Source organism: Gossypium arboreum, chromosome 8 (genome assembly GCF_025698485.1).
Source record: "Gossypium arboreum isolate Shixiya-1 chromosome 8, ASM2569848v2, whole genome shotgun sequence".
Classification (NCBI taxonomy): Eukaryota; Viridiplantae; Streptophyta; class Magnoliopsida; order Malvales; family Malvaceae; genus Gossypium; species Gossypium arboreum.
The window spans coordinates 38,520,766-38,537,842 of NC_069077.1; the positions used below are offsets into that span (position 1 = coordinate 38,520,766).

The 17,077-nt window shown below is 35.4% G+C and overlaps 1 protein-coding gene across 4 annotated transcripts; it reads right to left on the reverse strand.

The window, feature by feature from the left end:
* Positions 1–7,960: 7,960 nt before the first annotated feature.
* On the reverse strand, positions 7,961–16,385 carry LOC108470077 (E4 SUMO-protein ligase PIAL2). 4 transcript variants are annotated; one of them, XM_017771281.2, is made up of 17 exons: positions 16,087–16,379; positions 15,294–15,366; positions 15,020–15,085; positions 14,360–14,425; positions 14,053–14,135; positions 13,446–13,497; positions 13,295–13,366; positions 13,067–13,134; positions 12,924–12,972; positions 12,733–12,817; positions 12,550–12,654; positions 12,386–12,440; positions 10,927–10,978; positions 9,991–10,107; positions 9,661–9,910; positions 9,161–9,555; positions 7,961–9,025 (listed from the first exon to the last, which is right to left on the reverse strand). In XM_017771281.2, the coding sequence occupies exons 1-17, from the start codon at positions 16,245–16,247 to the stop codon at positions 8,270–8,272; spliced, it is 2,505 nt and encodes an 834-aa protein (XP_017626770.2). In that variant the 5' UTR covers positions 16,248–16,379; the 3' UTR covers positions 7,961–8,269. The 4 variants fall into 4 exon arrangements, with proteins under 4 accessions (XP_017626770.2, XP_052873934.1, XP_052873933.1 ...); XM_053017974.1 differs by having other exon boundaries at positions 9,161–9,910; positions 12,386–12,437; positions 16,087–16,380; XM_053017973.1 differs by having other exon boundaries at positions 9,161–9,910; positions 16,087–16,380.
* Positions 16,386–17,077: the final 692 nt, after the last annotated feature.

The window sequence follows — 17,077 nt, forward strand, 5'->3', positions numbered from 1 at the left end:
ATTCATCTTGGGTCCAGTCCAATGTATCATTCTACCAATGAATACATCTACATCTCTACTCATGGAATCAACTGCTCTGTAACAGCCTAATTTTCAGTGGTGTCGGAACAGTGATTCGAATCACTAAATCTGACAAATGAGTAGGAAATATTATTAATTTAGTGAGTATAAGTTAAATGCGAAGTTAGGAAAAATTTTGAAATAGTGAAATGTACAAAAAAATATATATATTAAAATAATTAGAATTGAAAACGAGGTATCGAGACCTCGGGAATTTTAAATAAAGCCAGAAATATTTTTATAAATATTTATGGAGTGTTAATAAGTTAGTATTAAAGTTTCTTCAAGAAATTTTAAAGTACTGATAGCTAATTGAACAAAAAGGACTAAATTGTATCAAATGTAAAATTGTGGGAAATGATTAAATAGCTTAAATGATAAATGAAAGAGGGTTTAAGAGGAAAATAGACCCAAGGTCTATTTGGGTTGGACGTAAAGAGCACGAAATCACCAAGAAACTAAGGGCAAAATTGAAAAATTGCAAAATTTACTTAATAAAGCTAGGACTAAAGTGGAATTATCTAGATTTCTCTTTATTTTTCTGCATTCTCATCAGCAAAAACACCATGGAAGAGTTCCCTTAAGCTGGTTTTTCATATTTTTACTGCAAGTAAGTTCAATTCTTGATTATTTCTTGAAATTTTTGTGTTTTTGTGACTTTTACAATTAGGTCCATTTGTTGAATTCATTAGTTCTTGATTCTATGAAAAAAATTGAAAGTTTCTATGAATATGTGCTGGAAGTATATGATGATTTGATATAGAATTAGAGCTTTAAATTGTTTATATGCTGATTTTATTGAAAGAATTGAATTGAAAGTGAATGTTTGGGACCTAAATTGTAAAAGAGTTTGAAGTTAGAGTTTTATGTGAAAATTCTGAATTTCAATAGTTATGAAATAACTTATAATGTCTAGGAAAAGTACTAATTGAGAAAATTAGTTTAATTGGGGGGTTAATTAAGTAAGGACTGAATTGTATGAACTGTGAAATTTGGGGCAAAATGAAAATCAACATTTTGCACTAAAACAGTTTTGGACAGCAGCAATAGTCTAACTTTGAAAAATCTCCAAAAATTGTATAAATCTAATTAGAGGATGAATAAAATATGAAATTAAAGCTTATTGAGTCTAGTTTCTTATAGAAGAAACGGTGTAAGCAATGGAATTGTAAATCATGAGATATAATAAGTTTTGTGAGACAATGTCAGAATGATTTCGGGTTCCCCTGTTCTGACTTTGGAAAATCATCAAAAATTGGATAAAAATAATTAAGGGATTAAATTTATATTTTTAAAATCCTTAAAGAGTCTTTTTCAATATAAATAAACGGGAACATCATCCGAATCTCGTACGATGAGATAATTAATTCTTAGTGAAGAAGGGTTGGAACTATCAGACAGCAGAACAGGGGCAAATTTAAAGAATAAACTGTACTTATTTGCTAAACCAAAAATTCTGAAAATTTTATGGTAATAAGATAAGTAAGTCTAGTTTCAGAGAAAATTAGCGGATCTTAATTTCGAGTTCTGTAGCTGAAGATATAAATAATTTAGTGACTATGACGCAAATGGACAGTTTTGAATATACATAAGTAAATAGTGAAATTATTGATAATGTTACTTGTTGCATGTTATATAAATTAAGGATGTGGAATGGAGAGGAGGAGGAGGAAAATATGTATGAATATTCAGCTAGCATGGCTAATTTGTATGTTTTAGGCTCATGGACTAAATTGAATAAAAGTAAAATTTTATGGGCAATTTTGTAAAAAAATATGTTAGAAATGACCAATTTGCATAAAATGGATTATTTTATTATTTAAATTACAAAATTGAATGAAATTATTAATTTGGCTCAAGATCAGGGAAAAACATGTTTTAAGGATTAAATTGAAAAGTGTTAAAATTATGGAAAATTCTGACATTTTATAGAATTCATAGGTTGTTATCAATTTGTGTGAGAATAACGGCTGGAAATAAGGATTAAATTGCAATAATTTTATTTTATTTTAACCTAAGGATGAAATCGTCATTAATTAAAAGTTTAGGGGTAAATAATTTTGTTTAGAGCATTAGTTGAATGTATTATAACATGAAATAAATGAAAACGACGATCAAATTTCTTTATAAAGATCCGGATGACTTGAATACGAGACTTGAACGTGGAAAAGAAAAGATATCGGATTAATGAAATATCTGATAAAGGAATCGGTAACTCCGGTAATGCTCCGTAACTCTATTCCGGTGACGGATTCGGGTTAGGGGCGTTACATGCTCTGATAGCCAAGACTAGTCATCTCCCCAATTGGACTTGTAAGCGACATAATAATCATTTTTAGTATTTGAATCAAATGCTCACTTTGATTCTTTTACGAGATTGTGGACTCATTTAGATTATCAACTGAAGTAAGTTGTGTTTCTCACAATGTAAACATTCTTTACAATGCCACTTATCTTCAGTTTGAACTTTAGACAATCAATGACCTAATATTTGCTTATCATAATTTTGCTATGCATGCAAAATATAAAAGACATAATAGTGAAATGTGAAATTAACTTTATTTATTTATTCATCATTCAACTAAATAGAAAATAGTTACATGTTTATTACAATATGGACACATTTCCCAACAAAATATGTACTTGCAGGAGGGCTAAAGTCAAGGACGTGTGGTGGTGCGTAGTGCGGTGATTGTGAAAAAAACACTAGGTTAGTAAAATAAACAGGAATAAGTAGAGTGAACTGACTTGGATATTGTGTAGACATAAGCAGCGATCCTGGTTCAGTTAGAGCCAATGACGAACCCGTCGTGCGACCACGTCCAGACCTATGCTATTTGGGCAGTCATCATTCCCTCTTCCGACAGAGTTGCCTACTCTTTGCCTCAACCGATAGCATATACAAGTTACTGGCGACTCTAAACCACTCCAAACAGGCCGTTATATTTGATGAGAAAAAGGGTTTGTGGATGGGTGAGAATTTCATCTTATGATCCCAAACGTCGATGTACTCGACATGTATGTCTCGCCAATTCTTGTCATTCTTCCCCCACAAGTCCACCTTGTGCTGTGACAGCCCAAAATTGACCCTAGTCGGGATGTGGTTTCGGGACCACAAAACCGAGGCATAAAAATAATTTAAAATTTATTTTGATGCCTATGATATGTGTTAAATTGTGTGTGACATTTTTGATGATTTGATTTAGTGTTATAAATGTGAATTTCACTAGAAAGGGCCTAGTAGTAAACTTTGAAAGTATGATGGGAAGATGTGGGATGACTAGTTGATCATGCATGCAAAAATAAGGGATTTGCATGTCAAATTTCCCCAAAAGAAGCATAGTGGCGGCCAAGGTAGGTGTTGATGGGCAAGGAAACATGTTTCCAACATGTTTGGTTAGTGAGTTATGTATGAAGAAATAAAATAAGAATTAGCATTAAAGAAATGAACAAAAAAAAAGATGAGCATGGATGCCCCCTTGCCGTGAGTTGTAGAGAAAGAAAGAAAAAATTTTGTTCATCCATTTTTCACTTCTTTGGCCGAAAATACTAAGGAAAAGGGAGGATTTTTGCTCCATTTTTGGTTTAGAAGAGATCTAGAAGGAGATTTGGCTATACTTGCATCAAGATTAAGGTATGTATGAGGTTGTGTCATGAGATTCATGCATGTTTTAGTTGCTAACTTGATGTTCATGCTAGCCATGGTTCAAATCCTTGTTATGCCATAGAAATGGTATTTGGCCAAGGTTGATATTGTGTTGAAGCCATTGCATGCTAAATGTGAAGCTTGCTAATGATGCATGTAATGATGGATTGACTACTCTTGAAATTTCTTTTAGTATTCTTGAGTAGGGCATTGAGTCCTTTGTTTAACCATGACCAAAAATTTAAAAGGAGTATGGTGTGTGAGGTATTCGGCCATGGCATGCTCATGAGCATGGTTTATGTTTCTTGCATGTTAGTTAAAATTTGTGTTTTGGATGGTTATGAACACCTTGAAATTGACCTTGCACCTATATGTGTATATGTGTTTGCACATGATGATTTGGTTATGAAGTAAATGATAAATATGTTTGTTTAAAGAAGAAATGGTTGAAGAATGTTTGTGAAACTTGCATGTATATTCGCCATATGAGTGCTTGATGCTATGTTATAATTATTGAGCTTAAGTATGTGGATGTAAGTGTGTGCGGCCTTATAAGGGCTAAGTACCTTGGATTCCCTTTGATATTCAAAACGATTAAATCAATTTATTTGTTAACATTAAGCTCAAGAGCAAAGGGAACTAGCTCCAATAAAGGAAAAGAAAAGGTGATTGAATAGCCGTTGGAAGCGCCGATAATCTCCAAGGTAAGTTTTCGAGTATCGAAACTTAGATTTTGATTCGATTGAACAAGTAATAAGCAATCGAAATTGTGCCCTTGTATGTGGCCATTGAGCCGAAATGATATTCTTGATTAAGTAAATTGTGCATAAAAGTTTGTTATGAAATTGAAACAAAGATGTGTATGAATGTGCGACCAGTGATATCCGGGCTAAGCCCAAGGCAATTGTGCGAGTTGTGATATCGGGCTAAGCCCAAGGCAATGGTGCGAGCTATGATATCCGGGCTAAGCTCAAGGCAATTGTGCGAGTTGTGATATCCGGTTAAGTCCCGAAGGTATTTGTGCGGGTTACCATAACCGGCTATGTCCCAAGGCGTTTGAACGAGTAGCTATATCCGGTTAAACTCAAAGGTATGTGATTTGAAAATTATAAGCTTGCTGGAAAATTTTCAGTTAATGCACTTGTGAAATTCCCAACAACAAGGTATGTGTTGTGTGTGCTTTGCACACTAGGAGTAAGTGCGTATGAATATTTGCTCCAATGATAAACGAGTTATCGGCCTTAACTAAGCCGTTATTTGTGTATGAATATAAGAGTTGGGATTGTGAAGTAAGCATGTCATTGAGAAATTGTGCATATGAATTATTGTTTAGCTACTTGAATGCTATGCTTTGGTTGTGTGTAATTATGGCTCGAAACTTACTAAGCATAAATTGCTTACTCCGTTCCTTTGTTTCTCTGTTTTATAGATTTTGCTCGTTAGCGATCGGATTCGGGATCATTGAAGTGAAGTCATCCACACTATCAAACCCCTTTTGGTACTCTTTTGGTTGAACTTTGGATATGGCATGTATAGGACTACCCTCGATTGTTTTAAGTTCTTTGTGATGTATATGTGTACGGCCATGCGAAAATGGTTCGTAAAAGTGGAGGATGGAATTTGACCATTTGTGCTTTGTAATTATATTTGGTTTCATGATGTGATTATGGTTTGGAATGAGAGTGTTGGTCACATGATCAGCCATTGGAATGGCTAAATATGATCATATGTGGACCTATGTATGTCAAAATTTTAGTTGGCCCATGGAAACCACAAGATAGGTAAAGTTTACCTTGAAAATAGATGCTGGCAGCAGCAGTGGTGCGGATTTGAAAAATCGCCAAAATTTGTAGGATTGTTATTAAATAGTGAATAAGTTTTGTAAACGAACCTTGACGAGTCTATTTTCATATGAAAGTAACGAAACGATCATATGAACAGTATACCGAGAGATATTAAAGTTCTCGTGAGATAGGGCCAGGACGGTTTCTGGGTCCCCTGTCGCGACTTTGAAAATTTACTATAAATTATCCAGAAAGAATTAGAAGTCATGCCTTATATGTGCAGATTCCATTTTGAGTCTAGTTTCATTAGAAACAAACGGGACCAGTATTAAAGCCCTGTACAGAGAGATATTCAAGTTGTAACGCGCGAAGGTCAGTGTAGTCCCCTGTAACATGGGTGACTTTAACTAATAAACTGTACCAATTGGCCCGACCAAAAATTCTAGAAATAAATCCATGGATGGATATATGAGTCTAAATTCAGGGAAAATTTACGGAATCAGTTTCTGAGTTTTGAAACTCGAGATATGATTTTTAAGGCGACAGTGATGCAGTTTTCCAGCCTGTCTGGAAAGGCCAAATTGGTCGGCACTTTAAGAGGATTTGTCTCGTTAACCCCTCGTGTCCGACACCGGCGATGGTCTCGGGTTCGGGGTGTTCCATGTGCAATTCATCCATGTTTCGCAATGGCGGCGGAATTTGTTGCCTCTACCCAAACTATTGCAACACTCGATCTGATTCGTGCATTTCCACCATCGCGTACACTATCAACGGCACCTTCGCGACCCACATACTCTGATTGTCCAAAATTTTTGGAAGGACGCATTCTATGATATCTGCCTTGGTGTATGGCATCCATTCAAAATGCAGTGCACAACTGTAAATCTTGTTATGTACGTAATTTTTTTTTACAATTCATTGTGTAATTATTATAGATTGGAAAGAAAAAGTAACGAGCCTCGGATTCCAAGTGTTGATCTAACAATAGCCTGATATCTTTAAGCTAGTCAAGTAGTCCCACGTAACTCGGCCCATGGTTCCACCTATACAACCGATATGTTAGTTCAAACATATAATAAATTAACAATATTTACTATACGAACTACATATTTATCAAGCCATGATTTTCACTTTGTCACCAATGGTATCATGTTTGAGTCATTCATTCGGGGACGTAGAAACGGTAGTCACCACCAAGCCTACAACTGTAGCAGGAGCAAACAACCCCTGATTGACATATTATTCAGTTACGTCGCCCGACATTACTCTCGGTATAGTGTGTCCCAAACTCAATTGTTTGCATTCTTTGAAGTCAACTAGGTGTAGTAACCTGAGGATTAAAATGCTCCCTATTAACCTAAGGATGAATGCTTGGGCATATTGTTCTTTGACAATGCCGTTCGAGTTCCAAGGAAGCTCCTTGAAATTGGTTTCCAACAAATTCATCGATATCCGGCCACCTTCAAACTTATTCGAGACCTTTCCCAAAAATGTTGCGCAAAGGCCTTTTTTACCAGGAACGATCGTAGACCCCATGACGACTAACCCATCCACCGGTAAACCCATTTGTAAAGCTATGTTTTCCAGTGTGATTGTACACTTTCCGCATGGAAGATGGAAAGTGTGTGTCTCAGGCCTCCATCTTTCCATTAATGTGCTGATGAATGTAGGATCGAGTTTACAACCCCCAAGCATACAAAACGCATGCAAGAATCATACCTCTTGCAAGTAACCACAAATTTCGGTGATTGGGCCATTTGACAAATTATGTATGAACCCCTTCAAAACACAATCATTTGCCTATTTGTATCGGAAAAAATTATTTTAAAATATTTTAAAAATAAAAGCTTTAAATTTAACTTGATTGAAAATAACGAAATTTGAAATTTTGTCTTACAATTATCGCTTGAGCGGCAGAAATGTACTTGTTGTCCGAACAAATCAAAGAGGTTGTTATTCGTGAATATTTAATCGAACCTTATAAAATACAAAATAATTAAAAAAATTATTCTTAAACGAGCGTATCGAAAAATTCACAACAAAACATGCAAAATTGGAGACAATATAGAGACTTGAAAGTTTAGAAAGAATTAAAATAATTAGATTTGAGTAAAATGGATAAAAATTTTGATAATATTTATAGAAAAAAAAAATGGTCATTAACCTTATTACCGTTACTAACCAACATTCAAAAAAAAAAGGGTCATCAACCAATTTCTCTATTTTTAAAAAAGACGACCCTAAACCCTAATTTAAAAAATCAACTTATTTCTTTAATTTAGCCGTAATTTTCATAAAATATTTATAAAAAAAATGGGTAATCCTTTATGAACCTCTTTGTACGGATCAAACCCAGTGGGGCTTTCGGGTTATCATCGTGACTGGGCTGGTCTAATTAAAGAATGTAATAGCAACCCAGGTCCCAGACGTGCTGGCCTAAATACCCATAGTTCACATAAAAATTATTGAGTTTAATTTTAAGCTCAAACCAACATAATAATTTACCGACTGGAATTGTATATGCAACAAGTACACACAGACACAATTCACAAATTGCAAAATTCACAGACCAAGAAAACAGAAGCTGATAAAGCTTAAAAATCTAGACTTGATTAAAACCAAATACAGGGGAAGCTGAACTCTCACTCTAAGCCCAGGGAGGAACTGTACAACAATATCAGTGATGCACAAAATTGGACATAAATATTTGTATTTACAGCTTCATCATATTGATTACTCCTACATACAGCTAAGTCAAGACTAATGCATCCCACTAGACCTATCTGGCAGGACCCGAACCACCATTTGTGGCTGTAGTTTCAGTTGTTGCATTGTTTCGCACTTGAGGGGTAACAGGATTCCTGCTATTTGCAAGAAACGCCTGCAGATGTGGTGGAACACTAGGTGGAGACGTTATATTTGTTTGTGGCCTTGCAGCTTGTGTTGACTGGGTCGGTTGAATCATCATCTGGCTAAGAGATTCAGAATATACTCGACCTGTAAGGCTTCCACGCATTCGTCCTGTAGGTCGCCAGTTCTGCTCAGATGCCAAATCAGCTGACGTATCAGGTCTTGAAGCTGCAGGTGCTACTCCACCTATGTTCAATCTCTGCTCGACGGCTGAAGCCCTACTACCATCAACATTTCCAGGATATGATGCTGCTCTTGGTGTTTGAGTTTGAACTGCCACCATCGGTGGCTGTCTAGCCATTTGGGTGGTTCTCTGGGAAGCAGCCATAAATCTGGTAGGATTGCTACTCACATTGCCTGCTGTGTAGCCTACCCCAACTTGTGCAGCTCCTTGTTGAGCCTGTGCCCGTAGTATTGGAGATGGTGACCGAATCAGGCCTGGAGATGGGCTCCTGGGTTGGGACAACCTCGTGTTCAGTGCTTGCTGCAGGTGTGGGTTCTGGTATTCAGCCCGAAACCCAGGAGGTCTGTATGGACCTGGGAGTTGACTTGGAGCTGCAGCACCAACTTGTTGAACTGGCCGGGCAGGAGCAAATGATCGTTCTTGCTGAATCCTACTCTGCATCTAGAAATTAAACAAAATCCAGCATGAAATCCTGGAAAGAGTGCATAAACAAGTGCAAATACATAATAACGACGACAATAATAATGTAACAAAACTCGAGTGATGGTAAAATGAAAATGAAGCCATATCTAGCACCTGATGTGGAATACGCGCAGAGCTGGTTGTGTTCATCGTATTCATACTATTACTTGATCTCTGTTGTGTTGGTGTCTGAGTCTGAGACATTGCTGGGAGGGCCTGAACTGCAATTGATGATCTGCTTACATGTCTAGGTATGTTCTGCAAACTTCCATATTCATGATTTGACATTGAATTTGTCACTTGTGAAGGATGTAATGGCAAATTATTTGCAGTAGCAACTTGATTTTGAATCCCAGGTGTTGCAAGATTAGCATTACCATGAGCATCAGCTCGATTGGGTGCTGGAGAGACAGCATCAGAAAATACTGGTGACACTGTAAAATTTCGTGTAGACTCAGTGCCACCAACTTGGGTATCTGTCCTAGAAGTAGAAGTGCCAGACCTATGACCTGAGTAAAGTACAGCCCAAAAATCATCGTCCAAAACATTTTGATTAGCTCCAGCTAAATTAATCAATTCTGGTGTTAGGGTTAAATTTGGAGCAGCAGACAAACTTTGAAGAGTAGCCACAGGAGGCTTCCTGTCTTCAGTTTCGATAGTTTCCAGTGCATCCACAGTCTGAGTAAGATCCAGAACCATGGGAACGCCCGTAGCAGATTCTGGCAGCTCAGACCCATCTTTTTGGCAATTAAGGGTATTACCATGCAACTCATCTACGTCATCATCATTTTCCATCACGGCTTTCCATGATCCATCTGCAGAGATGATCACATCAGACACATCCTCTGCTACCTCTTTCAGCACCTGATAACAGACCAAAGCTTTAAAATAAGTGAAACAAGAAGAGATTACAGAAGAGCAAAGAAAACTCTGTAGCAACTTACCTTAACCATATTTTGATCAATCCGGATGTTAGTGTAGCATACATGTTGATTGCAATGTGGGCAGCGCCAGGAAGGTCTTCTAGAGTTTATGTTAACATAGTTATTGAAATCAAAGCACTACAGCAAATCAAATTAATATTATAAACAGAAGGAACAAGAGTTAGATCACCATGTGAATAGCAACAATACATTAAAAATAAGAACCTACTCCTTAAAGTAACGTATTTATCTAATTAATCTATTATAGTAATTTAGAACCCTGTGAAGTCCCCTCTCAACCCAAAAAAGAGAGGAAAAAACAGTTATAATATTCCATAAGTCCCTGTACCCTTCACAAATTTAGGATTTAGTCCCTATACTTATATTTCCAAGAATTTAGTCCCTCTATTTTTCAGATTTCAAAATTCAAGTTCAACTGTAAACACAGTTAAATTTTTTTGGTTAAATTTGTTGATGTAACATTTTGAAATTAAAAAATACTCACTTGGTAGCCATGTCAATAAAAAAAATGACCTTGTAATGAAGATGAATTTAACAAAATTTTAATAATGGTAACAATTGAACCTGAATTTTGAGATCTGAAAAGTATAAAGACTAAATTCCTAAAAACAAAAGTACAGGGACTAATTCCAAATTTGTAAAAAGTATAGAGACATGCCATATTTTTACAAAAAAAAAAAAAAAGAACCAACTTTACATTACAAGTATAGATTTTAAACCAGGCTTTTCAATTTGAGAACAGGAAAAGTTTAAAGCATATGCGACAATGATAAAAGTTGGCAGGCAGAGGAATCAAAGCAAAAGTTTTTTAAAGGATTAACTTTAAGGATTAACATTCACCATAAGGAATTCAGAATTTAGTGAACAATTAGGGAAATTACTATAAAATTTCTTCAACAAGTGCCACAACATGCAAACACCTCAAGAAAAACTCACCTGAAGATGCTTACATGCATGCCCTTTGACAGGAGTTTTGATGCGTGTTCGGCTGTTGGAAGATAAAGAGAGTCAATTAACAGAACTTCAGTATGTAAATTGAATTATAATGTTAAGATGAATTAGCAGCCCTTAGTTCTCAAGAAAAACAAATTTCATGAACCACTTATAAAAATAAAAAAAAAATAAAAACCCAAAGAACACCAGAACCAAAATAGAATAATGAAGAAAGAAATAATGAATTTGATGCACACTCAAAATTTCGGGAAGACAGAAAAACAGTAGGATATAATTACATAAATGCAAAATAAGGTAAAAGATGTGACCAACATTTCAAATATGTTTTCAACTTTTACATCTAGAGAGAGAGAGGGCATTAATCAAACGGCATGTGCAACTATCAACCCTGACATTTATTTTGATCATATTGATAGAAAGCCCTCTGCCCCAGTAACAAAATATATGAATTACGATAAATTTCCATGCTCTGTGGTAATGCTTTTAAAATTTCATTTAAAACCGATAATCTAACCAATTGCATTATTTCCCCCTAGCACCATCCAAAGTTGTTATGAAAGAGTTAACAAAGATTAAAATCCTAGATTGTCATATATTCCTAATAGACACAAAATGAATTGAATCACTTAGGGCAGCAACCAATTTACTAGAGTACTGGCTTTCACCCTTAGCATGTACAACCTAATAGACACAAAATGAGAATAAATCTGACCTAGGTCAAGATTTGTAAGATAGACCTTTTTAGTGTTCTTACTGTGAAATTTTGTAAGGTTTAAGTTATTGTTTGCAGTCAAACGTTATAATTTTGTTAATTCATATACTTTCTGTTCTTTTTGTTAGAAATTTGCCTCAGGTGGTCTGCGAGTTGGTTAGACATTGGGTTTCAGTTGCAGCCATTTTTTTAGGCAAATGTACTTTGCAAATTAGGAGAGAGGAAAGAAAAAGATGAAAGACAATAGACAAAAGGAAAGGAATAAGAAAGAATTATAACAAGTTAGTTCTATAATAATTTCTTATATTTTCTTTCATTAGGAATTATGTGCCTCTTTTCTTCAAAAAAAAAAAGTGATAAAATATTCTAGTTGCTTCTTCCATTTTATTTTGATTCCCTTTTACTTCCTCCAAGAAATTGTTTATATAACCTTCAATAAAAACTGTTTACTACATTGTTTAGCTAGATTAGATTCTTACGATCAGAAAATTTTAATTTCAACAGGTTTTTAAATTATATGTTAACCATATCACTTCCAAATTCCAATTAAATGTTCACTACCATTATGGATGGTCCATGGGGGAATATTTTGTAGCAAAACTAGGAGCAACTGTCCTTTGAGATAATAGTTAGATGGGGGCTTTAGATGTTACTGGTGTAGTATGATTCATGTGCAATTGCACGAAGGGAAAATTCTAGTATAACAAGGGAAAAACTAGCGTGGCTTACCTTATGGGACACTTGAGTGAGATCCGTGATGGCCCTTCAATTAAATCAGAATCTTCTGTACCAAAAGAGGAGCAAAAATAAAATCAACCCGAAACTCATCATAACAGGATGAAGTCATCATTGGGATGGAACATAATTTCTCTATTATTTGTACTCATGCATACCTGAATCTGGTGCAAAATCACCAGACTGAACATAATCTGGCAGTGTGGAAGCGTCAGGTGATGACGACTCCATACTCATGAAGGCAACCACAATGAGATAATGACCTTTTACAATATTAGTCTGTCAGCGAGCTCGATAAAATTAGGATGTTTAGGAAAAAAACGGACATGCTCATGTCATACCGCTAAACTGGCCCACAGCTTGGAGAAGATTAGTCCCATATTTCAACATTGCAGTCACATTTGTTGGCATCTGAGGTCCCATATCCTGATACAGGAGACGGAGAAGTAAAGAATTGATGACAGAATCTGCATCTATATAAGTCTTTACACAAAAATAATCAATAAATAAAATAATGGAACAGAAAGCGAACCACTGAAACATTTGTTCTTCTCTCCACTCCCTTTCCATTTAACAGAAAGCTGCAGAAGTTTAAAATATATATATCAGAAAAGATCCAACGTGAGCAATGAAACATTAAAAAGAGAGGAAAGGGTAACAGAAAACGATTCAAACCTCACTAGTTGTGGACTTATAATGCAAGCAGATGTCTCTACGTTATCTTTTTGAGACACAAATAACCTCTGAAAGAGAAACAGAAGGGAAAATACAGAGTGAGACACAGGAAAATTTCAACAATAAATGTTTTTCAATTTTAATCTCAAGAAAAAGAACTGCAGAAACAGCAAATAGACAAGGAAAATCCAATAACTGGCTGTATCAATTAGATAGTAAAGTGGTTACAATTTTCTCCTGAGGAGAGTATGTCATATTCTTCGATATATGGAAATCAACCACGAGCGCCCCGTATCCAGGCTACAATGCAAACAAACAAGATTAAAACATGCTAAATAAGTATTATAACAACACTGTCTAAAATGATTGAAGAAAATACCTTAGCTTCAAGAGAAGCAAGTATCTGGCCCATCTTCATTAATGGATAGAACCTGAAAAGGTAGGTTTATTATCTAACCATTAATAAACAGTAGCAGTAAAAAATATAAAACTTAAACATCCAAATCTAAAGAGATGTTCTTATAACAAGTGAGTGTGACAAGCAACAAATGAAACTTTAGGAGATTGGCAATGGGCAACCTGACACTTCTTTACCCACAGCTGGAGCACATATTTATACAAATACAAGCAAGTATACCTATATTAAAAACACCACTACAGATTCAACAGACAACAATGGCATAAAATGCTATTGTATAATTATTAAAACAATAATGGCACCTACCATGCTCATGGCAATAAGGAAAGACAGAGAGAAAAACCAAATAGGAAACTTGGCTTCAACTAAATATCATGTCAGTATCACCACATGATATCCGAGTCAAATTTCTTCGACAGAAACTAGAATTTAAAATTAATGTACTTTCCTATTGTGCCCAAACTGGAATTCAACATTTCTAGGCAAGTATCATTTCGATCAAACATTAAACATGGAAATAGAAATATCATTGTTCATGCAAATAAATATGAACAATAAAAGTGCCTACCTTGACATAACTTCCAAAATAGTTGCAAGTGAACCATCCAGTTCATTGTTAATAACGCCTGGGATGCAAAAGCAACTGCCAACCTAGATATGCAGAGAAACTACAATTAGCAACACAAAGGGGTACATATCAGTAAAGGGAGTCACCACCAACTAGGTAAAGAAGTGTTTATAAGGCCCAAGGTGAGAGTTTCAAACTTCTACAATGGCTCAGGCAGAAACCATGTATTATGCAGAAAAATTAAAAAACTAACATTCAACAGACAAATAGAAAGAGAGAGAACAAAAGCATTAGCTAGGAATCAAACCTCATTGGCAAGAGTTAAAAGTTCTCGACTCTCTCCATCTGAGAACCAGCTCATTTTACAGGCATTCTATCATGTACATAAAAAGTCATCAAGAAGTTATCTTCAGTTTTAAATAGATAGTTGTCAGTTCAAGACATGTTAATAGATCACTTGGTGTTGAAAAAATAATGACATGTTAAGAGACATTAGAAATACTTAAGATAGGATTTAAGGAAAATCAAGTAGAATAATCTTCCACTAAACTTAGATACCATATGCATATACAGGCATGCGGCCATTCATACACAAGCCACACAAATTTTTAATAGAAGAAAGCTCAATTGATGTGAACATCTAAAAATACTATAAATCTATAATACATGACACACCAGAATTCTGAGAAAGAGAAAGTTAAAACCAAACAAGTCAGATAAATCAGACATTCTATCTTGCTTTAAATTGCAGGAACCAATGATATGGGGGAAAAAAAACAAATACACTATATTGTTGGCTAAGTGCAATGTTTAAATACAACTATCAAAGGAATTAACTTCAGATCAAAGTAGCTCCAATGTGAAACAAATACACAGATGTAGACAACAATTTAAGGTACTGATGAGGTTCAGGTGATCACACAACTAGACAACAGGGATCTATCTAGATGAAAGTATTCAGAAGTACCTTTACTGATATCATCAACACCATAATAGCTGCTTGTAAGAAGAGGTCATTTCTGTGTTGACATATCTATAAAGCAGAGAAACATATTGGTGACATACATATTATTTGCAAAGACAAAAACATAATACTCCAATTCCGTTTGTTAGCTGATATGAGAACAGTTATCATCAGATGGAAGGAGTAAAAAAATCTACAAGTGGTGCTTGCAACAAAAATAGGTAAAGGTCAATATAATTAAATGATAACATCTACGGGAGTAGAACTTAAGCCATACCTGCTTCAACAATAGAGGTAATTCTTGCGCTTTAGCAGGAACCTCATTGTTGGCAATTGCATAATCAATGCCTCTGCACAATTCAAACAAATAATTATGAAATCAAAAGTAAGAATATATCAAATCCTATTCAAGTGGAATCAAATAATATGGGACAGTGGAACAAGCATAGACAAAACAGAATAAAGCATGAACTCACATACAGAGCTAAATTCAAAACAAAATTGAAACAATCACTAATGCAAAATTAAAATCCATTTTCAATATTTGAACAAAAGAAAAACATCAAAGCTTAAATTCTCCTAGTCCATAATCACCACTCACGCATAGCTTACAAACCAAATGAGAATACACAACTGTCAAGAACCTTCTTTTTTTTTTTTTTTTAAACATACAATAAAAACATGGAAAATTAAAGCACTTTTAGGGATGAAAAGAGATCTGAAATGATAAATTACAGTCCACATTCGTTCAAGAAAACACGCAACTTCAAAACCAAAATAATTGAATCTCTAACCAAACTTCACTAAATTGCACAAACTAAAACCTAAGTTACCCGGAGTTTTATTTTCTCTAAAACATCCATATTGGACATTTGAATCCGAGTACACTCAGATGCAAATATGGGTATCATTCCCAAATATATGAAGAACTTATAAAATTAGAACAGGCATACCCGTGTTCGACAGTTAACGAAAGCAAAATCAAGCAACAGACAACAATGTAAAGATATGGAAGCATCCTTCTTTGGTAGGACAAAAAATATATATATTAATATAAACAAGAAACGTGCCTGGCGAGAGAGAGGCACAGGCTGAAGAACTCCGAGCTTTGAGGCTGTCTACCAGGCTGAGTATGAGTAGCCAAGCGCTCAGCTACGGCCGCCACTCGAAACGAATTCACCACAGACGCCGATATTGGCTGCCCCGACGCCGCCGGCGGGACCGCCGTCATTTGTTTGTTCTCCCAAGGGTATCGACGAAAAAAGTGAAAAGAAGAAATAAACAGCTTCTTATGTTCGCTTCTCTCAATCGAATTTTGAATTTGGATCCATCAGGAGTAGGTAGAGGTTGTACATGTCCTGGGCCGCTGGCCCGAAGGGATGGCCAAAAAAATAAAACAATTTTATTAAAAATATAAATTCGAAAAATAGATTTAAAAAATAAAACATAAAGTTATTTAGAAAATAAATCGGATTTTAGGTAAGGTATTTGCTTCAAATTCAGCTCAACCCAAATTTCCAACAAAAACAACTTATTGTTATTTTTGTAACACCCCGAACCCGAGACCATCGCCGGTGTCGGACACGAGAGGTTAACAAGCCAAGTTCACTTGTTTTGCCCATCCATTTGACATTTCCAGTCAGGCTGGAAAACTGCGTCACTGTCGCCTTAAAAATCATATCTCGAGTTTCAAAACTCGGAAACTGGTTTCGTAAATTTTTCCTGAATTTAGACTCATATATCCATCCATGGATTTATTTCTAGAATTTTTGGTTGGGCCAATTGGTACAGTTTTTTAGTTAAAGTCACCCATGTTACAGGGATCGACTGCTCTGACCTTCGCGTGGTATAACTTGAATATCTCTCTGTACAGGGCTTTATTGCTGGTGCCGTTTGTTTCTAATGAAACTAGACTCAAAATGGAATCTGTACATATAAGGCATGTCTCCTAATTCTTTTTGGATAATTTATAGTAAATTTTTAAAGTTGCGACAAGGAACCTAGAAACCATTCTGGCCCTGTCTCACAATAGCTTTAATATCTCTTAACATGTAACTCCTA

Excerpts from the sequence above, each read along its gene's own strand:
- LOC108470077 (XM_053017973.1), bottom strand. The coding sequence starts at position 16,247 with ATGACGGCGGTCCCGCCGGCGGCGTCGGGGCAGCCAATATCGGCGTCT. Across the intron at positions 15,086-15,293 it reads TACCTCTATTGTTGAAGCAG|ATATGTCAACACAGAAATGA; the intron begins GTATGGCTTAAG and ends TCTGCTTTATAG. Across the intron at positions 14,426-15,019 it reads TGTTGATGATATCAGTAAAG|AATGCCTGTAAAATGAGCTG; the intron begins GTACTTCTGAAT and ends TGTACATGATAG.